General features: G+C 51.7%; 1 protein-coding gene across 6 annotated transcripts in view; it reads right to left on the bottom strand.

Moving 5' to 3' along the window:
- The window catches only part of stk16 (serine/threonine kinase 16), a 102,712-nt gene that overhangs the window by 66,921 nt on the left and 9,937 nt on the right, over nucleotides 1–25,854 (bottom strand). For 5 of the 6 annotated variants that reach the window (XR_015078216.1, XR_015078215.1, XM_085986791.1 and 2 more), the window contains exons 3-7: nucleotides 14,339–14,558; nucleotides 10,439–10,572; nucleotides 9,445–9,565; nucleotides 7,710–7,805; nucleotides 1,434–1,555 (exon numbers count right to left, since the gene is read on the bottom strand). Coding sequence is in view for 4 of the 6 variants with exons in the window: in XM_085986791.1 (XP_085842917.1) it covers nucleotides 1,434–1,555; nucleotides 7,710–7,805; nucleotides 9,445–9,565; nucleotides 10,439–10,572; nucleotides 14,339–14,558 (693 nt within the window). In the remaining 2 variants the exon portion in view is untranslated. The remainder of the gene's footprint in view (nucleotides 1–1,433; nucleotides 1,556–7,709; nucleotides 7,806–9,444; nucleotides 9,566–10,438; nucleotides 10,573–14,338; nucleotides 14,559–25,854) is intronic. The other variant, XM_085986794.1, reaches the window with a different exon arrangement.

Raw genomic sequence — 25,854 nt, forward strand, 5'->3', positions numbered from 1 at the left:
CCGCAGGGATCAGTGCTGGGTCCTTTGCTGTTTGTAGTGTACATTAATGATTTAGCTATGAATGTAGGAGGTGTGATCAGTAAGTTTGCAGATGACACGAAAATTAGGCTACAGGACGATATAGACGGGTTGGTTAGATGGGCAGAACAGTGGCAAATGGAATTTAACCCTGAAAAGTGTGAGGTAATGCATTGTGGGAGGACTAACAAGGCAAGGGAATACACAATGAATGGTAGGACCCTAGGAAGGACAGAGGATCAGAGAGATCTTGGTGTGCATGTACATAGATCCTTGAAGGCAGCAGGACAGGTAGATAAGGTGGTTAAAAAGGCAAATGGGATACGTGCCTTCATTAGCCGAGGCATGGAATATAAGAGCAGGGAGGTTATGATGGAGCTGTACAAAACGCTAGTTAGGCCACAGCTGGAATACTGTGTGCAATTCTGGTCGCTACACTATAGGAAGGATGTGATTGCATTGGAGAGGGTGCAGAGGAGATTTACCAGGATGTTACCTGGGCTGGAGCGCTTCATCTATGAAGAGAGACTAGACAGGCTGGGGTTGTTTTCCTTGGAGCAGAAAAGGCTGAGGGGGGACCTGATTGAGGTGTACAAAATTATGAGGGGCATAGATAGAAAGGAACTTTCCCCCTTAGTAGAGGGGTCAATAACCAGGAGGCATCGTTTCAAGGTAAGGGGCAGGAGGTTTAGAGGGGATTTGAGGAAAAACTTTTTCACCCAGAGGGTGGTTGGAATCTGGAACTCACTGTCTGAAAGGGTGGTAGAGGAAGGAACCCTCACAACAGTCAAGCAGCATTTAGATGAGCACTTGAAACGCCATAGCATACAAGGCTACGGACCAAGTACTGGAAAATGGGATTAGAATAGATGGGGCTTGATGGCCGGCGCAGACACGATGGGCCGAAGGGCCTCTTTCTGTGCTGTATAACTCTATGACTAAGTCGCACACTAAGCGATTGACTCTTAATGCCGTCCTAAGCTGCCCAGGAAGGCACTCAGTTGTAAAACAATGGCCCAGAAATTCGGGTCTCCACGGGTGAGTATGCACGGGTACTCGCCCGTAGGCCCAATGGAAGTGCCGGTTTCCTGCATGCACGGAATCCCACGCGGGCCCACAGCTCAACGGCCGGCGCACTAGGTAAGTGCAGGTCGGAGGCTTGCACCCGCAGGAAGCCCCCGACCCGAATTTCTGGGCCATTAGCTATGAATCCATGGCGCCCATTACCCAAGGGAAGTCATTGGGCTTCAGCAGAGATGGGATGAATGCTGGAGAGGAGGGGAATTCAAAGCAGTTAAGTATTTTTACTTCAGCCTTCCAAATCTTTAAAGTGAGTGTAATAATTTCTGTCTCCATTCTCCCCACAAAAGCGAACTCTTGCCAAAAGCAAAGGAAATTTTCCAACTGGTCCTTACCTGCAGTTTTCTGGAATGGTTATTGCATTCTGTACAGCCAACGCAACAGAGTCTCCCTTGTGAAAGATGCCATCGTACGGCCCTTCCAGAAACATCATAGCATAGAGCACACAGCCTAGGGACTGAAAATAAATCAAGTTAGTCACTGCAGCACAGTCCAAGAAACCAGGAACTCAAACCAACGTGCATACGTCATGGCACACGCGCACAACTCAGCGACTGAAAACAAACCAAACCAGCCAGTCATTGACAGTAAGGAACTCGGGGACTGAAACCAACCCATATAGAATCATAGAATAACACAGCACAGGAGGAGGACGACATTCGGCCCATCAAGTCTGTGCCGGCTCTTTCGAAGCGTAATCCACTCCCTCGCTCTTTCCGCATGCAGTGGGGAAAGAGTTAAACTTACATCGCTGGCAGTTTCACTGAATGGTGTAATAAAGACCATACTTTGCAGTAGTAAGCTTTTTCTAAGTTGCTGAATTGGCAGTTGAGATAACATAGCCGGACGTGGAAAACATAAGAGGCCTAAGAGGATGCAAGTTCTGTTCTGGCAGGAAAGTAAAACAATGGCCTAGAAATTCAGTATAGCCATGTTTGGGGTGCTACAGCCGGGCGGCCGCTAAAGTTTGCGCCCAGTGCAACTTAGCGCCACCTTCGCAGATATTCAGTTGCATCGCCCCAAGAGGTTGCTGCTGCGCTAAAACAGGCGATGCACGACTATCATTAGGCGCTAAGCCGGCGGTCCGGGGCACTACCCCCGAGGGCGGGCGCAGCGCAGGTGCGGCGAGTTGCTGATTGAAGGCAGACACTCTGGCGCCGGTCAGCTCTTAAAGGGGGAGGGTGGATTTGTTTGGCTGCCACGCCCTGCACACTGCAGCCCTGAAGCAAGGCCTGACCACTGCTGCTTGAACTGTTCAACGCCCAGGACAATGGAGAAGGCCAGGGAGAGAGCGCAGTGCTTCAGCGAGGGTGACCTGAGGGTGCTGGTTGGTGCAGTGGAGCGCAGGCGCCAGGTTCTGTTCCCTGAAGGTGGCAGGAGGCCGCTGCCCAGCGCCTATCGGAAAGCCTGGAGGGAGGTGTCAAACAGGGTGACCTCCAACAGCGTGGTTGCCAGGACTCCTGTACAATGCCGAAAAAAGTTCAACGACCTCACTCGGGTTGTCAGGGTGAGTACCCTTTCCAGTGTCCTCCTCATCCCTGCATGTGCACCTCTATGGGCAAAGGGACCTGAAAGCCCTAATGCCCAGCCCTCATCCAGCAGCTATAGGACTGATGAAAATCACTTGCACATTCAGGACTTTACACACTGTCAGGGCTATTCCACCATGGGAGGCAGTGCAGACAAGATCAGGGCTTCACACTGTCAGGGCTATTCCACCATGGGAGGCAGTGCAGACAAGATCAGGGCTTCACACTGTACTTAGAGGCCGTCCTTTCTCTTGCAGGGCAAGCTGGCGCACAACCGAAGGCAGCAGCGTCAGACCGGAGGAGGCCATCCTGACCTCAAACAGCTCTGCGACCTGGAGCAGCGTGTGGAGCGCATTATGTCAGGCCGGCTGATTGGCCCCGTCGCCAGTGATGATGCCGACCCTGTTGTGGGCCCCAATGGCAAGGGCATCACCTTTTTGACCTCTCTCTTTCCACTTGCGCCTCACACCAGCATCCTTTGCCACTGTCGGACAAAGCAGTGCATAGCAGCACTCATGCCTCCCTCGCTGCCGCCCTGTCCTCACTCTAAAGCAACTCTTGTGCCTCCCTGCTTTCAGATGGTGACTCGCCAGGTGAGGAGGCAGCCCCTCAAGCTGGCACTGTGTCCGAGTCAGACATAGAGGAGGAGGAAGAGGAAGCCAGACCATCAAGGACACCCTCAGCCGAGGCAGCCCATGGCCATGATGGTGACACGTCTTCCCTGGAGGGGAGCAGGGGGGGGGGGAAGGTTCGGAGGATAGTGAAGCTCCGGGGACCAGCGGGCTGCAGCAACGTGGGAGGGGTGGGGAAGCTCGGCGGCCTTCTCCCCGGAGGGTGAGTGCGGCCTCCAGTCCTGCTACGGTGAGCGCAGAGGAGGTGCGGAAATGGGCGCCCAGGCTGAGCGCAGGCACACTGAGCTCATGGCTGCAGTGGCAAGGATGCCTGACTCCATAGAGTCACTGTCAAGGAGTGTGCAGGACTTCGCGGCAGCACAGGCTAGGAGTCAGCAGGACTTCGCTGCATCACAGGCGGCTTCTAGCCAAGTGCTCAGTCGTGCCGTGCAATCACTGGCTGGTGTCATGCAGACACAGACCAGGGCCACACGGGCACTAACTGCTGCCACCCTCGCTAGATCAGCCAGGCATCGCCAGGGCACTCGCCGCGCCACAGCAGCCCAGCAGTCTGTGCTTCAGCAGATTGCTGCGCATGCTGCAGTGCTGGCCCGTGCGAGTGCCAATGTATCAGCCAACCAGGGAGTACCTGTGATCTGTCAAGTTGGCAGCATTCCTGCAGCCAAAACTGTCACTCCTCCATTGCAGCTGCTACCAGCCGTTGGACAGACTGCTGCCGCCCAAGCAGAGTTGGAGCAGTCAGCAGCTGGCCCCTCCAGGCCCAGGCCGACCCCCAAGGGCATCTGCCATCTGACCCTCAGCAGCCTTCCCCCAGCCTTGCTGCAGCCACTGGGGTCCCATTGAGGAGGAGCTGCAGGGCGGGTAGGGGCCAGTCACGGATGCGAAACGCATCACCCTCGCAGGGGAAAAAGTAGGTGGTGTGGCCAAATGTTTTGTTTTACTTGTAAAGGCCGAGACTGGTGTATTTGCTTTACTTGTAAAGGCCGAGACTGGTGTATTTGTGTTTTTGGGGGGGGGGGGTTTCTCTCCATTAGTTTGTTATGTGGGAAGGGCACAGAGGTAACATAGTAATAAATTTTCTTAAATCGCACTGTCCATGCTTTCTTTTGGAAGTCCCGGTTGCCCTGCTCGGCTGAGGGCTTGTGGAGCAGCTACATTCATCTTCTGCCATTGGCACAAGCCATTCCCTGAGAGGGGGCCTAGAACCGACATGCAATAAGCCGCCGACGGGTGGCCCTTGCACTTTCTGCCTCCCTCCTGTGCTGGTCCTCCAATGTCTGCTGGCAGTGGCTGAGTCCTGCGGATAGCCAGGTTGTGCAGCATGCAGCACACGACAACGAAACGGGAGACTCGCTCAGGCGAGTACTGTAGGGCTCCTCCGGAACGATTCAGACAGCGGAACCGTTGCTTCAGCATGCCGATTGTTTGCTCAATGATGTTCCTGGTTGCTTGATGGCTGTCATTGTATCCCTCTTCAGCAGGGGTGCTGGGCGCACGGAGCGGGGTCATCAGCCAGGTGCACAAAGGATAGTCTTTGTCCCCGAGAAGCCATCCTCGTGGGTGAGGCTGGGCCTCGAACATGTCTGCCACAGAAGTCTGGCGCAGGATGAAGGCATCGTGGCTGCTGCCTGGAAAGCGGGCATTGACAGCTAGGATGAGCTGCCTGTGGTCAGACACCAACTGCACATTGAGCGAATGGTAGCCCTTCCGGTTGCAGTAATCCTCGGCATTCTCTAGAGGTGCCCGCAAAGCCACATGCGTGCAGTCAATGGCGCCCTGCACCATGGGGAAGCCCGCTAATGCTGCAAAGCCCATTGCACGCTGTTGCTGCTCGTCAACGGTCATGGAGAAGGAGATGAACTGACGTCTCCTTCTGAAAAGGGCATTGGTCACCTGGCGGATGCAACAATGTACCGCAAACTGGGAGATGTTGGAGATGTCCCCAGTAGCGGATTGGAAGTAGCCGGTGGCATAGAAGTTGAGCCACCGTCACCTTCACTGCCACCGACAGAGACGTCCTGCTCCTCAGCTGTGGCTGCAGATCTCCGCAAAGCAGGTGGCAGATCTCAGTGACCACCGCCCTTCTGAGTCGCAGCCTCCGAACACACACACTGCTCCTCAGATATGAGAACTGCTAGCGGTATACCCTGCGTGGGTAAGGCCTCCTTTGCCGACGCCTGTTGCCCCTTCTCCGTCTGGCCATGACTGGCACTCTCTCACGGCGTCTGAGCCCTTTGAATGCAATGGAGAAGCCCAACGTTTCCACCCATTGCAGCCCCCATTATATGTTTCCAATCAATGCTATGGCTCTGAAGTGAAAGACAAGTGCAAAGCTGTGGCCTGAAGCCACAAGTACCTGTGCGAGTGTTGAGCCAAACCAGAAAGCTCTCTACCTTTGTCTCTCGCCAAAGATCCGTCTCTCACGAAGGAGTGGTGCAAAAAGGCTGCCATTTATACTGCAGGAGGAGTGCCCTTTAATTAGCGCCCCCCGCAGTGACTGGGAACCGTTCCCCTCTACCAGTCGCTAGGGGCGCCAGGCGCACAATAGGCCGGCGCCACTGAATTTCTGGTTTGGGGCGCACAAAGGGCGTTGCACCATGAAATGACGTCAGGATCTGCGCGCGCAAAGGTTTTGCGCCGCCGCGAAGTCTTATCTGAAGTTCGCGAGAGGCGCAGATCGCGCTGCGCCCGGGCGCTAGCCGCTTAGCTCCCCACATCTCCTCCTCCTAAGGCGCTAGCGGCTGGCGCAAACCACTGAATTTCTAGGCCAATGAGTTGGAAGTAAAAGAGGCCTAGAGAGGCAGGAAAGGGGGACAATGAGTCAGAAGTACAATGTTGATGAGACACCATCTGGCATAAACAAAGGTCATAGGTGCAACAACAGCTTGGGGGATAACGGCCGATAATAAAGGCGGTACTTTAATGTAACGCGGCATAGGCAACCAATCAGTGAAGATGCATGCGGGCCAAGGTCCAATTAGGTGGCAGGAATGAATGTTGACATGTGTATTGTAATGTATAAAAATGTAGTGTTTGCTGTATCAATTTGGACAAGTCTGGCTAAGACAGAGCAGACCGTTTCCCCACCGGTGCAATAGGGACAACTTGACTATCGATCTAAAACCTTGTGTCGAGTGTTGGTTTAAAATACTCCACAATACCTCTCATCCCTGAAATTTTTTCTCCTTCAAGTATTTATCCAATTTCCTTTTGAATCTACTACTGAATCTATATCCACCACCCTATCAGGCAGTGCATTCCAAATCCTAACCACTCGATGCATAAAAATGTTTTTCCTCCTGTCGCCTCTGGTTCTTTTGCCAATCACCTTAAATCTGTGCCCTCTGGTTATCGACCCTTCAGCCACTGGAAACAGTTTCTCTTTATTTACTCTATCTAAACCCTTCACGATTTCAAACAGCTCTACCACATCTCCTCGAAGCCTGCTCTGCTCCAACATCCCCAGCTTCTCCAGTCCATCCACATAACTGTAATCCCTCATCCCTGAAATCATTTTACTATACATTGGAGAATACGGACCAGACGACCCAGCAACCATACATTACGATGACGGTTTTGGAGAAAGGTGGTAGTGCAGGTGATACATTCGCAGAGGCTTCCAGGGAGAGGGAGTGGAGACAATGCCAGGAGACCAGAGCCGCATACTTGTCATACTTCACATCAGCTGCCATCATGCACTTGCCGTTGTGGAGAGGACAGAGCTGAAAGTAACCCAGTACCTTCCTAATACTCTATGCAAACACATTTTGGCTTGGACTTTTGATCAGCTCTGGCCACCTGCACTTCAGTGTGGGTTGTATGTGTCTGTGTAAATTATTTGGGACTGCGTGCCTTCTTGGCCTTGTCCGCTATTCACTTCAGTTCTGATGTCACCATCTCTTATACCACTGTGTGTATTGACACCACTGTACCAGCCAATGAGTTGGAGGCGGGGCCGGACTTGCAGCAGTCAGAGTCTATTCAAACAGAGTCTCTACGAACTACAGCAAAAAGAACTCATGACCGAAACTACAACATTTCCCGATAAATAAAGCAGGGTGATTTCTCCAGTAAAATGCAGTGTGTGGAGAATAGTTACATAATACAAAAGATGTGCGTAAAATCAATCCCAGTCGCTTACAGCCGTGATGGGGGAATTACTCAATCATCTCCATTCTGGCCAGGAATAGTGGTGTCACTATATGCAGCCAATTAATATAGGGGCAGGCTTTCACACCACTAATTGGCTGCTTTATTGGTGCCCTCATCGATCAATTTTGGATTGCTCTATCAAAGAGCCCGCATAGACACAACAGGCCAAACAGCCTTTCTGTGCTGTAAACCCTATGGTTCTGACCCATTTTGAATTAACTCTCATGGTGACTGGGTTCTGGGGTAACAGTTACGATTAACGACATTCGAACACGAGCGTGGCAGCTTTGGTACGTACCCATATATCAGTGCGCTCGTCTATGATGCAGTGACTCTCCACGTTGAAGAGCTCAGGAGCTCGGTATGATATGGTGCAACGCTGAGCTGCCCAGTCCTGGAACAGAACAACTAAACATCAAACCACTTACAGTCAGTTACATAGAATGTACAACACAGAAACAGGCCATTCGGCCCAACAGGTCCATGCTGGTGTTTATGCGCCACACGAGCCTCCTCCCACCCTACTTCATCTCACCCCATCAGCATATCCTTCTATTCCTTTCTCCCTCATGTGTTTATCTAGCTTCCCCTTAAATACATCTATACTATTCGCCTCAACTACTCCCTGTGGTAGAGAGTTCCACATTCTAACTGCTCTCTGGGTAAAGAAGTTTCTCCTGAAATCCCGATTGGATTTATTAGTGACTGTCTTATATTTATGGCCTGTAGTTCTGGTCTCGCCCACAAGTGGAAACATCTTCTCTATGTCTACCCTATCGAACCCTTTCATAATCTTAAGACCACTATCAGGTCACCCCTCAGTCTTCTCTTTTCTAGAGCAAAGAGCCCCAGACAGTTATAACCTCTCAGTTCTGGTATCATCCTTGTAAATCATTTTTGCACCTTCTCCAGTGTCTCTATATCCTTTTTATAATATGGAGACCAGAACTGTGCACAGTACTCCAAGTGTGGTCTAACCAAGGTTCGATACCAGTTTAACATAACTTCTCTGCTTTTCAATTCTATCCCTCTAGAAATGAACCCCAGTTCTTTGATTGCTTTTTTTTTTTAATGGCCTTATTAACCTGCATTGCTACTTTTAGTAATTTGTTTATCTGTACCCACAGATCCCTCTGCTCCTCTACCGTTTAGACTATTGTCCAAGCAGTATGTGGTCTCCTTATTCTTCCTACCAAAATGCACCACCTCACACTTGCCAATTACACGCCCATTCTGCAAGTTTATTAATGTGTCCTTGTATTTTGTTGCAGTCTTCCTCAGTATTAACGATACCAGCCCAATTTGCTGTTGTCCGCAAATTTTGAGAAGACAAAGTGGCTGCTGTGTTCGGGCAATGCTTTATGCCCGTGATCCTCGAATATCCACAACAGCTCAGTTGATCAGGAGGGAGATGCTCTAGTTACGAGCACCCCGGGCTTGAATCCCGGCAATATTCATTCATCCATCTTAGATGAATAAAATGATTCCAAGTTTTAGGATGCAAGGAGACAGCAGGGACTTGTGAGCAAGTGCTTCCACTGTCACAGTGCCGACTTTGGACACGCAAGGCTGCTGGTAATAGAAAACGAGATTAGCAACGCCTTATGCTACCATTTGGTGGTGACAAGATTTCTTTCTCACAACATGCTCAGCGACCAATGCTAATTTTATGCAGCATACTTTAGAAATCCCACTAATTTTTTTTTGCTCTGAATTGTTTGACTTCAAAGTTGATAATTTTTGGCTCCAGTTTATAGAAACTGCACATATACTTAAAAAGGAAACATTTGCAGGGCAATGGGGAAAGAGCAGGGGAGTGGGACTAACTGGAGCTCTTTCAGAGAGTCTGCACAGGCACAATGGGCCGAATGGCCTCCTTCTGTGTTGTATGATTCTATGAAATCAAATAGTTAGCAATTATAAGGACTGGACTGTACAATAAAATGCAAAATAAACGGTTATCATGGGAGAGGTAGAAAAACAAACTGAAAATGAAAAAAAAAATACATTCCTTTCACCGCTGTCTCCTTTACCTGGATTGTCATGGCTTCCCGTGACCCTTTGACCTCGATCCTTGCCTTATTCATCGATCCCAGGTCCATCAGCACAGGTTGTTGATTGTCATCTAGGAGAACATTGGTGGGCTTCAAGTCCCTGAGAGAACGTAAACAATCAATCAAAGAAAGAACTTGCATTTATATAGCGCCTTTCACGACCTCAGGACGTCCCAAAGCGCTATATAGGCAATGAAGTACTTTTGAAGTGCAGTCACTGTAGGAAACGTGGCAGCCAATTTGCACACAGCAAGGTCCCACAACTGAGGGATACATATTGGCCAGGACACTGGGGAGAACCACTCCGCTCTTTGAAATAGTGACCGTGGGATATTTAAGGCCCACCCAAGAGGCGAGATGGGGCCTCGGTTTGATGTCTCACCTGAATGACGACCCCTCTGACACTGCAGCGCTCCCGCAGCACTGCACTGGGGTGTTAGCCTAGATTTTGTGCTCAAGTCTCTGGAGGGGGACTTGAACCCACAACCTTCTGACTCAGAGGCGAGTGTGTGCTGCCCACTGAGCCACAGATGGACTCTGAAGTACTTTTGAAGTATAGCAACTGCTGTAATGTAGGAAAGGCGGCAGCAAAATTGCACACAGCAAGCTCCCGCAAAGAGATAATGACCAAATCATCTGTTTTAGGTGTTGGTTGAGAGATAACTATTGGCCAGGACACCAGGAGAACTATCCTGCTCTTATTCAAAATAGTGTTGTGGGATCTTTTACATCCACCATGCGAGGGCAGATGGTGCCTCGGTTTAATGTCTCACCTGAAGATGACACCGCCGTAGGTCCAGCACTCCCTCATTATTGTACGGGAAGTTTCAGCCTGGATTATGGGCTCAATGCTCTGGAGTGGGACTTGAACCCATGACCAGAAGCGAGAGTGCTACCCACTGAGACATGGCTGACACGCACACTCGTCTCCCTGACGTGCACAAGCCACCAGCATGAAAAGGACGAGATTTACCTGTGTGCGTAGCCCTTGTCGTGGATGGCCTTCAGTCCGCCGCAGAGCCCATGGAAGATGTTCAGTATCCGTTCCTCGGACATGAAATTGTTGGCGTCCCTCAGCTTCTCCAGCTCTGCCCACAGTGAGCCGTTCTGTGAGGGGAAAATTGGAAACGGTGTTACTCCTCGTTATTAAAACAACTCCAGGACTTTGGCGTGCAATCTAAGCTGACTGTCCAATGCAATGCTGCATTGTCAGCTGTAGCTCAGTGGGTAGCACTCTTACCTTGGAGTCCGAAGGTTGAGAGTTTAAATCGCACTCCATAAACTTGAGCACATACTCTAGGCTGACACTCCCAGTGCCAGTACTGAGGGAGCACTGCACTATCAGAGGTGCCGTCTTTCAGATGAGACGTTAAGCCGAGGCCTTTTTGCCCTCTCAAGTGGACGTAAAAGATCTCATACCACCATTTCCAAGAAGAGCGGGGGAGTTCTCCCCGGTGTCCTGGCCAATATATATCCCTCAATCAACATCACTAAAAAAATGTGATTATCTGGTCATTATCACATTGCTGTTTGTGGGAGCTTGCAGTGTGCAAAATCGGTTGCTGCATTTCCTATATTACAACAGTGACAACGCTTTAAAAAGTACTTCATTGGCTGTAAAGCGCTTTGGGATGTCTGATGTTGTGAAAGGCGCTATAGAAATGCAAGGTCTTTTTTTCTTTCTTTCGTCAGAGGGAGCAGTCTTTCAGATGAGACATTAAACTGAGCCCGTCTGCCTATTCTGGTAGATGTAAAAGATCCAATGGCAGTATCCAAACCAGAGCAGGGAGTTTTCCCCAGGTCCCTCACCACTAATAATAATTAGATGCTCATTCATCCCATTTGCTGCTTCTGGGATCTTTCTGTGCACAACTGGCTCCTGTGTTTGCCTACATATTTCAAAAGTAACTCATTAGATGTGAAGTGGTTTGGGATGTACTGAGGATATGATCAGGCACTATATAAATCCAAGTCCTTTACATATTACATAGAGAATATACAGCACAGAAACAGGCCATTCAATTCATTCATGGGATGTGGGTGCCGCTGGCAATGCCAGCATTTATTACCTATCCCTAACTGCCTTTAAGGAGGTGATGGCGAGCCGCCTTCTTGAACTGCTGCAGTCCGTGTGGTGAAGGTACTCCCACAGTGCTGTTAGGGAGGGAGTTCCAGGATTTTGACCCAGCAACGACGAAGGATCGGTAATATACTTCTAAGTCAGGATGGTGTGTGACTTGGCTGGGAACTTGGAGGTGGTGGTGTTCCCATGCGCCTGCTGCCCTTGTCCTTCTAGGTGGAAGAGGTCGCGGGTTTGGGAGGTGCTACCGAAGAAGCCTTGGCGAGTTGCTGTAGTGCATCTTGTAGATGGTACACACTGCAGCCACAGTACGCCGGTGGCGGAGGGACTGAATGTTTAAGGTGGTGGATGGGGTGCCAATCAAACGGGCTGCTTTGTCCTTGATGGGGTCAAGCCTCGAGTGTTGTTGGAGCTGTGGAGAGTATTCCATCAAAGTCCTGACTTGTGCCTTGTAGACAGTGGAAACGCTCCTCCCATTCGATCTACCTTATCTCAGCCTTTCAGCATATCTTTCTGTTCAGTTTTCTCCCATGTACTCATCTAGATTCCTTTTGAAGGCATCTAAACTACTTGCCTTTCTTTATTTACTTACCCCTTTGAAGTGTTTATTTGTATTAATTTTCTCTTCCATCTCGTTACATTTTGTCACAGCTCCTGGTCTGGGCACTAGACTGTCAGCTGTGGCTCAGTGCATAACGCACTCGCCTCTGATTCAGAAGGTTGTGGGTTCAAGTTCCACTCTAGAGGCTTGAGCACAAAAATCTAGGCCGAGGTGTCGTCTTTCAGATGTGACGTTAAACTGAGGCCCCGTCTGCTCTCTCAGGTGGACGTAAGAGATCCCGCGGCACTATTTCGAGGAAGAGCAGGGGAGTTATCCCTGCTGTCCTGGCCAATATTTATCCCTGAATTAACAGAACAAAAAAAACAGATTATCTGGCCATTATCACATTGCTGTTTGTGGGAGCTTGCTGTGCGCAAATTGTCTGCCGCGTTTCCTACATTACAACAGTGACTACACTTCAAAAAACCACTTCATTGGCTGTAAAACGCTTTGGGACGTCCCGAGGTTGAGAAAGGCGCTGGATAAAGGCAAGTCTTTTTTCTAGTCACTGTTTAAGGGTATCTGCACGTCCATTTTGCTTTTGCACAGCACCACCAAGTGTTTGAAACCAGCCACTTCAGAACTGTGACGGATGGGGAGATTAAAATGAGAAACTTTTGAGTACTGGAAATCTGAAATAAATCTAAAACAAAGGCTGGCATTGTACAGCAGATCGGTCAGCATCTGGCGGTTTTTCCAGGAAGATACTCTGCTGATTCCCACCCGAGACGTTGACCTGTCTTTTCTCAGATCCTGACTGAAGTGCTGCGTAATTTCATTGTCTACATTGAAAGAACTTGCATTTATTTATACAGCACCTTTCCCGACCTCAGGTCGTCCCAAAGCGCTTCACAACCAATTAAGTGCTTTTTGAAGTGCAGTCACCGCAGGAAACGCGGCAGCCAATTTCCGCACAGCATGCTCCCACAAACAGCAACGAGATAAATAACCAGTAATGTCGGTTGAGGGATGAATATTGTCCAGGACACCGGGGAGATCTCCCCTGCTCTTCTTCGAAATAGTGCCCGTGGGATCTTTTACGCCCACTTGAGGGGGCAGACAGGGCCTCGGTTTAATGTCTCATCCGAAAGACGGCAATTCCGACAGGGCAGCGCTCCCTCAGCATATGGGCAAAAGCCAGGTATTACTGCATGCAGGTGTATTAACATGATGAAGAAAGAACTTTCATTTGCATAGCGCCGTATCAGGGTCTCAGGGCGACTAAATCACTTCACAACCAACGTGTTTCCTTTTTCCTTTGCAGTGCGGTCATTGTTGTTACACACAGTAAGGTCACAGTTATTTTGCTTTTGGTTGAGGAAGGAATGTTGACCAGGATTGGGAGAACTCCCCTGCTCTTCTTTGAATAGTGCCATGGGAGCTCTGTAATCCGCTTGAACAGGCAGAGGGGGGCCTTGGCTTTATGTCTTATCTGAATAGTAACGCAGCACCCCCTCAGCACCAACGTTCCCTCTAAGCTGCGTGCGTGCGTGCGAGCAGCAACCTTGAAGGTACTGCGCAAGCCACTCACAAGCTCTCAACTATTAAGATTGTGTACAATAGTGCCACCGAATGCAACATCACACAGGGACACCGAGCATGTACACGAAACTTAAAAGTAAGAAACAAACTTGCATTTATACAGCGCCTTTCATGATCATAGGATGTCCCAAAGTGCTTTACAGCCAGTTAATTACTTTTGAAATGTAGGGAAGTGCAGCAGCCAGTTTGTGCGCAGCAAGGTCCCACTGACAGCAATTTTCTGAGGTCAGAACTTCCCTGCTCTTCTTCGAAATAGTGCAATGCGATCTTTTTCGTCCACCCGAGAGAGCAGACGGGGCCGCGGTTTAATGTCGAATCCTAAAGGCAGCACCTCCGACAGTGCAGCACTCCCTCAGTACTGCACTGAAGCGTCAGCTGAGATTATGTGCACAGGTCTCTTGGAGTGGGACTTGAACCCACGAAATTCTGATCTGACTCGGAGACGAGAGTGCTACCCACCGAGTCAAGGCTGACATGTATATGCTCAGGGTTAATTCCACAATGTGACAGAGATCTATGCTGACAGGGGTAGTGGGTTGGAGAATTAAAGACTATATGCTTGTAGCTCTATCTGGGAGCTCCTCGCTGGGGGGTGCAGTTTCATCCTTACATAGAATTCTTTCTCTAACTTGACAGACAGCCAGACCCACCTTAATATAAGGCAGGAGCAGCCAGCCCTCGCACTTTGGACTTTTGTCCATGATGCAGTGTGCTTCTAGACGCAGGATGTTCGGGTGGCTGAACATACGATGCATCTCCACCTCGTTAAGCGCGTTCTTGCGGTCTTCTTTGTCATGGCAGATGATACGCTTCAGGGCATAGAATTGGCCGTTCTGAGCGCTCTCCACCAGGTCCACGTAGCTGAAACCCCTGAAACAGAAAGGGAGAACGGAGCTGAGAGTGCGTCGACACAGAATTCAAAGTAACCATCCTCCTCCTTCTTTAACTTCTCCCCAACAGAGCAGGCAGGTAGGGGGTTGATACCCGTGCCAAACCCAGAGAGATAACTGATCGGGGTGAATATCCCAGGGTTAGCATCCTTGTGTTCAAATCCCTCTCAACGTAGTAAAACGTCCCAAGGAGCTACACAAGAGCGTAATCAAACAACATTTGAAACTGAGCCAGATAAAGAGAGATATTAGGACAGGGACGAAAAGCTGCCCCTCTCTAACTTCCTCAAGCCCTACAACCCTCTGAGATCTCATTCGAAAGATGGCACCTCCGACAGTGCAGTGCTTCCTCAGTATTGACAATGGGAGTGTCGACCTAGTTTTTGTGCTCAAGTCTCTGTAGTGGGGCTCTGTAGTGGGGCTCGAAACCACGTGGACAGTACAGTACAATAGAAAGTTTGGGTCTTGGAGAGATTGGGAGGGGAGGAGGGGTGCGGGTGGGGAAGAGAAGAAGTTACAACCGCTGCCAGCAACAGTGGACTTTGGAAGCTCGGTAAAAGTACAGACAGCTCTCATGGTTGGGACAAGGGTGACAGACATGGTGAGGCAGGTTGGTCTCTCATCTTATACCTTCCATAGACCTGAGCTCGTCCCAAACTCTGCTGCCCATAGCCCAAACTCTGCCGCCCATAGCCCAAACTCTGCCGCCCATAGCCCAAACTCTGCCGCCCATAGCCCAAACTCTGCCGCCCATATCCTAACTTGCACAAAGTCCTGAAATTAAAAATCTCTTCCTTGTGTTCAAATCCCTCCACGGCCTCGCCCCTCCAGAGTTCTATAACCTTCTCCAGCCCTACAACCCTCCGAGATCTCTGCACACCTCCATTCCTGGCCTCTTGCGCATCCCCTATTGCCATTACTCCACCATGGGAGGCCGTGCCTTCAGCTGCCTAGGCCGTAAGCTGTGGCATTTCCTCCCTAAACCTCTCTCTCTCTTCCTACAAGGACGCTCGTATTTAACCAACCTATTTGTCCTAATTTCTCCTCACGGTTCTCATTGTCAAATTTTGTTTGATAACGCTCCAGAGAAGCGGCTTGGGACGTTTTACAGCGTTAAAGGCGCTATATAAATGCAAGTTGTTGTTACCAAGAATTTAGAGGGTGTAGATCTTCACCATATCACTAATAGCACAGTGCGCTGAGTGTCCAACTCACCGCGCTATTACACTATAAGTAATTATGCAGTACTGACAAAGGCTTCATATCATGATGCCCATCCATTACTATTGACCAGAGAATGGCAAGTGACCCAGGATGGCTTGGCACCAGCATCAGATCTGAAGCTGGACATCAGAAGATTTACAAGAGCGTCTGCCCGCGCTGACCCTCACTCTGCTTCTACCCTTCCTGTGGGAAGTATCTGATCCTCCGTCAGCATTTCCCTGGGGTAACATGGTTGAAACTGAGAACTCAACATGAGAACCGGGGGGGTGGGGGTGTGTGCGCGGGGGGTGAAAAAAGTTGGCTCGTCATCACACTCGAATCTTTGTTTGTCCCAATCTCTTCTGAATTCTCAAACACTTGCTGGCAATAGTTAGTCAGGTGCCAGCAACCATCCAGTGCCCCATTCAAGATCAGCTGTGGCTCAGTGGGCAGCACCCTCACCTCTGAGTCAGAAGGTTGTGGGTTCAAGCCCCAATCCAGAGACTTGAGCACAAAATCTAGGCTGACACTCCCACTGCAGTACTAAAGGAGTGCTGCACCGTCAGAGGCGCTGTGTTTTGGATGAGACGTTAAACCGAATCCCCTCCTGCACGGCCCATTCAAACTTTTGCGCATGCGCGCCATCTACAATGTGAAAGCCGGTGAGCGGCCTGCGCAGGGCCTCGCAGATGACTGCGCGGCTGTACAGCTTAATGGGAGCATTGCCCGCCTGCCCTCTCAGGTGGACGTAAAATATCCCATGGCACTATTTTGAAGAGGAGTCGGGGAGTTCTCCCCGGTGTCAAAGCCAATATTTATCCCTCAACCAACATCACTAAAAAAAAAGATTACTCTAACTAGTCATAATCTCAATGCTGTTTGTGGGAGCTTGCTGAGCGCAAATTGGTTGCCGTGTTTCCCAACATTAATACACTTCAAAAGTACTTCATTGACTGTAAAGCACTTTGGGATGTCCTGAGGTTGTGAAAGGCGCTATATAAATTTAAGTCATCTTTTTCTTTCATTCTTCATGTTTGAGATCAGGAGGTGGGGGTGCATCACAGCTGAATCCTACCCTCACCAGATACCCAGAATGCATACTCGCCAGTAGGCATCATTGGATAGCAGTCAGAAGATGGAACCATGGCACATGGTAATGTCCCAAATGCTGCTCTGGGTGACTCATTGCAACCCTGGGATTAAACATACCAGGTTATTTAACGATCAGGAAGGACAGGCAGGAAGGAAGGGGAGGTGGGGTGGCTATGTTAAAAAAGGAAGGAATCACTGTAATACAGAGAAATGATATTGGGTCAAAAATCAGGATAATGAAACAGTTTGGGTGGAGGTAAGGAATAGAAGATCACAGAAACCTCACAGTGCAGATAGAGGCCATTTCGGCCCATATCCCACCCTATTTAATCCCCCTAACACTAAGGGTCAATTTTTATCATAGCCAATCAACCTAACCCGCACATCTTTGGACTGTGGGAGGAAACCGGAGCACCCGGAGGAAACCCACGCAAACACGGGGAGAATGTGCAAACTCCACACAGACAGGGGAAAAAACACTAGTGGGCGTAGTCTATAGGCCTCCGAACAGTGGCAACTCTGTTGGACGGAGTATCAATCAGGAAATAGTTGAGGCTTGTAATAAGGGAACATCTATAATTATGGGGGATTTTAACTATCATATTAATTGGACAAATCAAATTGGGCAGGGCTGCCTTGAGGATGAGTTCATTGAGTGTATTAAGGATGGGTTTCTTGAGCAGTATGTAACTGAACCGACCAGGGGGCAAGCAACCTTAGATCTGGTCCTGTGTAATGAGATGGGATTAATTAAAAATGTCCTAGTAAAGGATCCCCTTGGAATGAGTGACCATAACATGGTTGAATTCCATATTCAATTAGAGGGTGAGAAGGTTGGATCTCAAACAAGCGTGCTAAGCTTGAATAAAGGAGACTATGAAGGTATGAGAGCGGAATTGAGTAGAGTGGATTGGGAAAATAGATTAAAGGGTAAGACGATACATGATCAGTGGTGTACATTTAAGGAGTTATTTTACAACTTCCAAAAAATATATATTCCACTGAGAAAAGGGTGTAAAAGAAAAGACAGCCATTCGTGGCTAAGTAAAGAAATTAAGGATAGTATTCGACTAAAAACAAGGGCATATAAGGTAGCCAAATCTAGTGGGAGGATAGAGGATTGGGAAAACTTTAAAAGACAGCAAAAAATAACAAAAAGATTGATTAAGGGTGTGGTAAACCACTTTTATCATTCACTATCGTTACACTATAGTTATCACTGTTATATTGTTCTCACTGTTGTATCACTATACGAGGTCGCCTCTTGTCACGCTGTTATACCTGGGCTGACCACCGCTGACTCCGCCCATGGCTCCACCTACCTGCCCAGGTATAAAGGTAGTCGACTGGCTGGTATTCCTCCTTGTTGGATCCGATCACCCATGAGGGTGGGCTCGGTTATTTAGTCAATAAAAACCTATAGTTACTTTCCTAACTCGTCGCTTTTCGTTGGACGAATTGATAGGTATATCAATTTTATGATGTTTGACCAGCCAGACGCCCAGCCACAACAGCCTTCAGACGCCGAGCCACAACAGTCACAGCAGCCGGCTTGGCTGCGAGCCCTCAGACCACCGTACCTGGATCTAAATCCACGGGCAGCGAACTCAGCCCTCGACTTCGATCACTGGCTGGGCTGCTTTGAAGTCTACCTGGAAGAGTCCAGCGTGCCTCAGAGATCCAAGCTAAGAGTCCTGAACGCCCAACTGAGCCCTAAAGTATTCGCGCTCATCCGGGACCTTAAAACATACGAGGACGCCATCAACCGGCTGAAAAGACAGTACCAAACCCCGGTAAACCCCATGTATACCAGGCACCTCCTAAGGTCCCGCCCGCAACTGCCAGGGGAGCCGGTGGAGGAATTTTTACGGGAGCTACAAGCACTCGGCAGAGACTGTAACTTTAAAGCAGTAACGGCGGCAGAAAATACGGAAGACAACGTCCGCGATGCCTTCGTGAAAGGCCTACGGTCCGACTACTCACGGCAGCGATTACTGGAAGCAAGGGACCTCGACCTGGACAAAGCTGCAGCCCTCGCTCTCTCCCTGGAGGTGGCCCATCGGGACCAGGAGGCGTTTTCCAGGTACTGTTCGCGACCCTGGGACTCGGGCCCGACCCCAACCACAATACCCTTCACCGCGCCGCCCCCGGGACCTACCTCAGCGTCGGCGTCCCGGACCCGATCGGGACCGCCACCCCCGGTACCGGCTCCGACATCGGACCCCCGCGGCTGCTTTTTCTGCGGCCAGGAGAAACACCCGAGGCTGCGCTGCCCAGCTAGGAACTCCACCTGCTCAACCTGCAGGAAGAAAGGCCATTTTGCTAAGGCCTGCAGGAGTGGATCTTCAGAGGCCAGCAGTGCCTCATGCGAACTGTGGGGGCGGCCATCTTCCTTCAAGGCAACAGAGGCCAGCATCCCCACACGTGAGTCATGGGGGTGGCCATCTTTGATCAAGGCAACCGACACCAATAGTGCCTCATGTGAGTTATGGGGGCAGCCATTTTGTCCAACCTCGTGGGAGACGCCATTTTACCCACCACGCTCGACTGCCACCGTGCCTCCGGACCCGACGACCGCCTCACCCGCAGACGACAACGACTCACTCAACTACACACTAGCCTCCGTCACTCTGGATCAAGCCCGCCCGCATCACCTGTCCAAGTCGATGATGGACATCAAAGTAAACGGCCACGCCACGACCTGCCTGTTCGACAGCGGAAGCACGGAGAGCTTCATCCACCCAGACACGGTGAGCCACTACTCCCTCCCTGTCCTGCCAACGCGCAACCGAATCTCGATGGCATCGAGGTCCCACGCCACGGACATCAGCGGCTACTGTGCTGTGACCCTGTCGGTTAAGGGTACGGAGTATAAAAACTTTAAACTCCTCATCCTCCCCCAGCTCTGCGCTGCCGTCCTACTAGGGCTGGACTTCCAATCCCACCTCCAAAGTGTCACCCTAGCATACGGTGGACCCCTCCCCCCACTCACAGTCGACAACCAGCAGATGTTAAACCGCCCACCGCGTAACACCTGCAGCCTATCCACCCTCAAGGTCCCGCCACCTTCCCTGTTCGCTAACCTAACCCCCGACTGCAAACCCGTCGCTACCAAGAGCAGGCGGTACAGCGCCGGGGACAGAGCCTTCATTAGCTATGAGGTGCGGCGCCTCCTGAAAGAGGGCATTATCGAGGGGAGCAGCAGCCCCTGGCGTGCCCAGGTCGTGGTCGTTAAGACCGGCGATAAAAATCGCCTGGTCATCGACTACAGCCAGACCATAAACAGGTACACCCAGCTGGACGCATACCCCCTTCCCCGCATATCTGACATGGTCAATCAGATTGCACAATACCGAGTATTCTCGACCATCGACCTTAAGTCGGCCTACCACCAACTCCCTATCCGCCCTGAGGACCGCCAGTATACAGCCTTCGAGGCGAACGGCCGCCTCTACCACTTCCTTAGGGTTCCCTTCGGCGTCACCAACGGGGTTTCGGTCTTCCAAAGGGAGATGGACCGGATGGTTGACCAGAACGGGCTGCATGCCACGTTCCCCTACCTAGATAACGTCACCATCTGCGGCCGCGACCGGCAGGACCATGACGTTAATCTGGAGAGATTCCTCCGTACGGCCCAACGGCTGAACCTCACCTACAATAAGGAGAAATGTGTGTTTAACACCTCGCGCCTTGCCATCCTCGGCTGTGTAGTAGAGAACGGAGTCATCGGCCCCGACCCCGAAAGAATGCGTCCCCTCATGGAGCTACCCCTCCCCCACTGTCCAAAGGCTCTGAAGAGAACCCTGGGGCTCTTCGCCTACTATGCCCAATGGGTGCCCAATTATGCAGACAAAGCCAGACCCCTCATGAAGTCCACATCCTTCCCCCTTACGGAGGAAGCGTGCGCAGCCTTCTCCCTCATTAAGGGAGACATCGCCAAGGCCACAATGCACGCAGTGGACGAGTCCATCCCCTTCCAAGTGGAGAGCGATGCATCCGACTTCGCCCTAGCCGCTACCCTTAACCAGGAGGGGAGACCAGTGGCCTTCTTCTCAAGGACCCTACAGGGCCCTGAGATCCGACACTCGTCGGTCGAGAAGGAGGCCCAAGCGATTGTGGAGGCGGTACGACGCTGGAGGCATTACCTGGCAGGCAAACGATTTACCCTCCTCACCGACCAGCGTTCGGTCGCTTTTATGTTTAATAACAAGCTGAGGGGCAAAATCAAGAATGACAAGATATTGAGGTGAAGAATCGAACTATCCACCTATGATTATGATATCTTGTACCGGCCAGGTAAGCTGAACGATCCCCCTGCTGCTCTGTCACGAATTACATGCGCCAGCGCGCAAAGTGATAGACTTCAGACCCTCCACAACGACCTCTGCCACCCCGGGGTCACCAGACTTTACCACTTCATTAAGGCCCGCAACCTGCCATACTCCATCGAGGAGGTCAGGACCATGACCAGGAACTGCCAGACCTGTGCCGAGTGCAAACCGCACTTCTTTAGGCCGGACAGAGCAAGCCTGATCAAGGCCACCCGCCCCTTCGAGCGCCTGAGCATCGACTTTAAGGGGCCCCTCCCGTCCTCTGACCGTAATGTGTACTTCCTCAACATCGTTGATGAGTACACCCGTTTCCCCTTTGCCTTCCCCTGCCCAGACATGACCAGTACCACGGTCATCAAATGCCTGAACGACCTCTTCGCCTTGTTTGGGTTCCCAAACTATATACATAGTGACCGGGGCTCCTCCTTCATGAGCGAGGAACTCCATCAGTTCCTGCTAGCGAGAGGTATTGCTGCAAGCAGGACCACCAGCTACAACCCCCGAGGGAACGGCCAGGTGGAAAGAGAGAACGCGACGGTATGGAAGTGTGGTAAACCACTGTAGTTCACTGTGTTCACTGTTGTCGTTGTTGTTGTTGTCGTTCACTCTTGTTTCACTGTTATGCCTGACTATGCCTCAGCTGACTCCGCCCCTGGGCTACCGAGTATAAGAGCGGCCGCATGGCAGCTCCTGGCATTCGGTCGTCCACTAGAGGCATAGTCCTGATCTGTCTGAAGTGCAATTCAGTAGTTAATAAAAGCCTGTTGTTCTGAACTCTGCCTAGCCTTTTATTAGAATTGATAGCGCATCAATTTTATTAACTACTGAAAAAAAAACGATGCTGCAGATTCTTAAGATCAAGTGCCTGGAACTCGACCCGCAAGAACCGGACTCGACTGCTAAGTTCTCGCACTGGCTGCACTGTTTTGAGTCCTTTCTGACTGCATCCGGCGAGACCGTCGCCGCCGATGCCGACAAGCTCAGGGTGCTGAACTCTAAAGTAAACCACCGAGCTTTTGCCCTTATCCGGGACGCTACGAGCTACCAGGGGGCTATCGACATCTTGAAGGAGCAATACGCACGCCCGGTCAACTATGTTTACGCAAGACATCTCCTGGGGTCTCGCAAACAACAGCCCGGCGAACCCACAGAAGCATACATGCGGGCGCTGAAGGAACTCGGCCGAGCCTGCGAATGCAAGCAAGTAACAGCCACGGAACATACGGAGGAGCTCATCCGGGGCGCCCTCGTGGCGGGCCTCAGGTCCACTCACACACGGCAGCGACTGCTGGAAAGTAGCGAGCTCGACCTGAAGAAGGCGATTTCACTCACCCTCTCGTTGGACGTAGCCCACCGGAACATGGAGGCCTACTCCCCGGACCGCGCGGCCGCCTCATGGATGCCGCAGCCGCCGCCACCTTGGGACGCGGCGCCGCCACGGGCCCTGGCCTCAACTGCTGCAGCGATGTCCCGCCCGAGCCAGAAATGTTATTTCTGTGGCCAAACCAAACACCCCAGGGCGCGCTGCCCGGCGAAAAACGCTGTCTGCTCTGCCTGCGGTAAGAAGGGACACTACGCTGGCGTCTGCAGAAGCCAGAAGACTCCTACCTCCAGCAGCGCCGCGTGCGATTCGTGGGAGCGGCCATCTTGCCTCCCTCCAGCCTCGTGGGGATCGGGATCGTCATGGGCGCCGCCATTTTGTCCTTCCTCTCCGACGCCGCCATCTTGTCTGCCATTCTGCCAACGGGCCCCCGACTCACCCACCGCCGCCTCACCGGGGTTCTACAGCGACGCTACCGACTCCACAGCGGCCTCCATCACGCTGGATCAATCCAGACCCCATCAGCTAGCCAGGTCCACGATGGACATCCAGGTAAATGGCCGCGCCACAACTTGCCTTTTTGATTCCGGGAGCACGGAGAGCTTCATACACCCTGATACAGTACGGCGCTATTCTCTCTCGGTCCGGCCAACGCGCCATCGGATCTCCATGGCCTCGAAATCCCACTCAGCAGACGTCGGCGGCTACTGCGTAGTGACCCTCTCGGTGAAGGGCTCCGTATATAAAAATGTAAAGCTCTTCGTCCTGCCACATCTCTGCGCTGCCGTTCTACTGGGGTTGGACTTTCATTGTCACTTTAAGAGTGTCACCTTGACATACGGTGGACCTTTTCCCCCACTCACTGTCTGCAACCAGCAGTTTTTAAATAGCCCACCGCGCCCCACCTGTAGCCTCTCCACCCTCAAAATCACACCCCCCCCCCCTGTTCGCCAACCTCACCCGCGACTGCAAGCCTATCGCCACAAAGAGCAGGCGATACAGCACCGGGGACAGATCCTTCATAAGATCTGAGGTGACGCGGCTCCTGAAAGAGGGGATTATTGAGGATAGTACCAGCCCCTGGCGAGCCCAGGTGGTAGTCGTTAAGACCGGCAACAAGCAGCGCCTGGTCATCGACTACAGCCAGACTATCAACAAGTACACCCAGTTGGACGCATACCCCCTCCCCCGCATAGCCGACATGGTTAATAAGATAGCGCAATACCGCGTTTTCTCGACCATTGACCTCAAGGCAGCATACCACCAAATCCCTATCCGCCCTGAGGACCGCCAGTACACAGCTTTCGAGGCAAACGGCCACCTTTTTCACTTCCTCAGGGTTCCTTTTGGCGTCACCAACGGTGTCTCCGTCTTCCAGAGGGAGATGGACCGGATGGTCGACGAGAATGCGTTACAGGCCACGTTTCCCTACCTAGACAACGTGACCATCTGCGGCCATGACCTGCAGGACCATGACGCCAATCTTGATAAGTTCCTCCGCACGGCCCAACTCCTAAACCTCACGTACAACAAGGAAAAGTGCATATTCCGCACAGCCCGCCTCGCTATCCTTGGTTGCGTGGTGAAACACGGAGTCATCAGTCCTGACCCTGACCGGATGCGCCCGTTGATGGAACTTCCCCTGCCCCACTGTCTCAAGGCCCTCAAAAGGTGCCTGGGCTTCTTTTCCTATTACGCCCAGTGGGTCCCTCATTATGCGGACAAAGCCCGTCCACTTATCAAGTCCACTTCCTTCCCCCTGACGGCGGAGGCCCACTTAGCCTTTCACCGTATAAAAGATGACATTGCCAAGGCCACCATGCACTCGGTAGACGAGTCCATCCCCTTCCAGGTGGAGAGCGATGCATCCGACTTCGCCCTGGCCGCTACCCTTAACCAGGTGGGAAGACCCGTGGCCTTCTTTTCACGAACCCTCCAGGGCTCCGAACTCAGACACTCCTCTGTGGAAAAGGAGGCCCAGGCCATTGTGGAGGCGGTGCGCCACTGGCGGCACTACCTGGCTGGAAAACGATTTACCCTGCTTACTGACCAGCGTTCAGTCGCTTTCATGTTCAACAACAAGCAGAGGGGTAAAATCAAAAATGACAAGATTTTGAGGTGGAGAATCGAACTTTCCACCTACAATTACGACATCTTGTACCGGCCAGGGAAACTCAACGAACCCTCAGACGCTCTATCGCGAGGCACATGCGCCACCGCGCAGATCGATAGACTACGGGGCCTCCACAACGACCTCTGCCACCCGGGGGTCACCAGGTTCTTCCATTTCATTAAGGGCCGCAACCTGCCTTACTCCATCGAGGAGGTCAGGACCATGACCAGGAGCTGCCCAGTCTGTGCAGAGTGCAAGCCGCGCTTCTATACGCCGGACAGAGCAAACCTGATCAAGGCCACCCGCCCTTTTGAGCGCCTGAGTATCGACTTTAAAGGGCCCCTCCCCTCCTCTGACCGTAATGTGTACTTCCTCAACATAGTTGATGAGTACTCCCGTTTCCCATCCCCTGCCCGGACACGACCACCGCTACGGTCATTAAATGCCTGCACAACCTCTTTGCTCTGTTCGGTTTTCCCAGCTATATTCATAGCGACCGGGGCTCGTCCTTCATGAGCGACGAACTCCGTCAGTACCTGCTCATGAGAGGTATTGCCTCAAGCCGGACCACCAGCTACAACCCCCGGGGGAACGGACAGGTTGAAAGAGAGAACGCGACGGTCTGGAAGGCGGCCCTCCTAGCCTTAAAATCTAGGGGCCTTCCGACCTCCCGTTGGCAGGATGTCCTACCCGATGCGCTCCACTCCATCCGGTCACTGCTGTGTACAGCCACCAACGCAACCCCCCATGAGCGAATGTTTGTTTTTCCCCGGAGGTCCACATCCGGTAACTCACTACCACACTGGCTGACGTCCCCAGGGCCCGTCCTGCTGAGGAAGCATGTAAGGTCCCACAAAACGGCTCCCCTGGTAGAGAAGGTTCACCTCCTCCATGCCAACCCCCAGTACGCCTACGTGGCATACCCGGACGGGCGGGAGGACACAGTCTCCATTAGAGATCTGGCACCCTCGGGGTCCACTGACCCGCCACCATTGCCCCCCACCACGACCCCCTCCGACACGGCCCAAAATTCAGTAGACCCAATTCTCACCCCTGTCCATTCCACCCCAGTAGACGGCATGCCGCGCCCCCAGGACCAGCCGGAGCCCACTCGCCCACCCAACACCAAAGGGGACGATACGCCGGTGCTGGACCCCGCTCAAGACGCGTCGTGGGAAGCTGTACCATCGCAACCGTCGCCACGAAGATCTCGACG

Source organism: Somniosus microcephalus, chromosome 4, assembly GCF_052327205.1.
Source record: "Somniosus microcephalus isolate GS21.2 chromosome 4, FLI_Smic_1.0, whole genome shotgun sequence".
Lineage (NCBI taxonomy): Eukaryota > Metazoa > Chordata > Chondrichthyes > Squaliformes > Somniosidae > Somniosus > Somniosus microcephalus.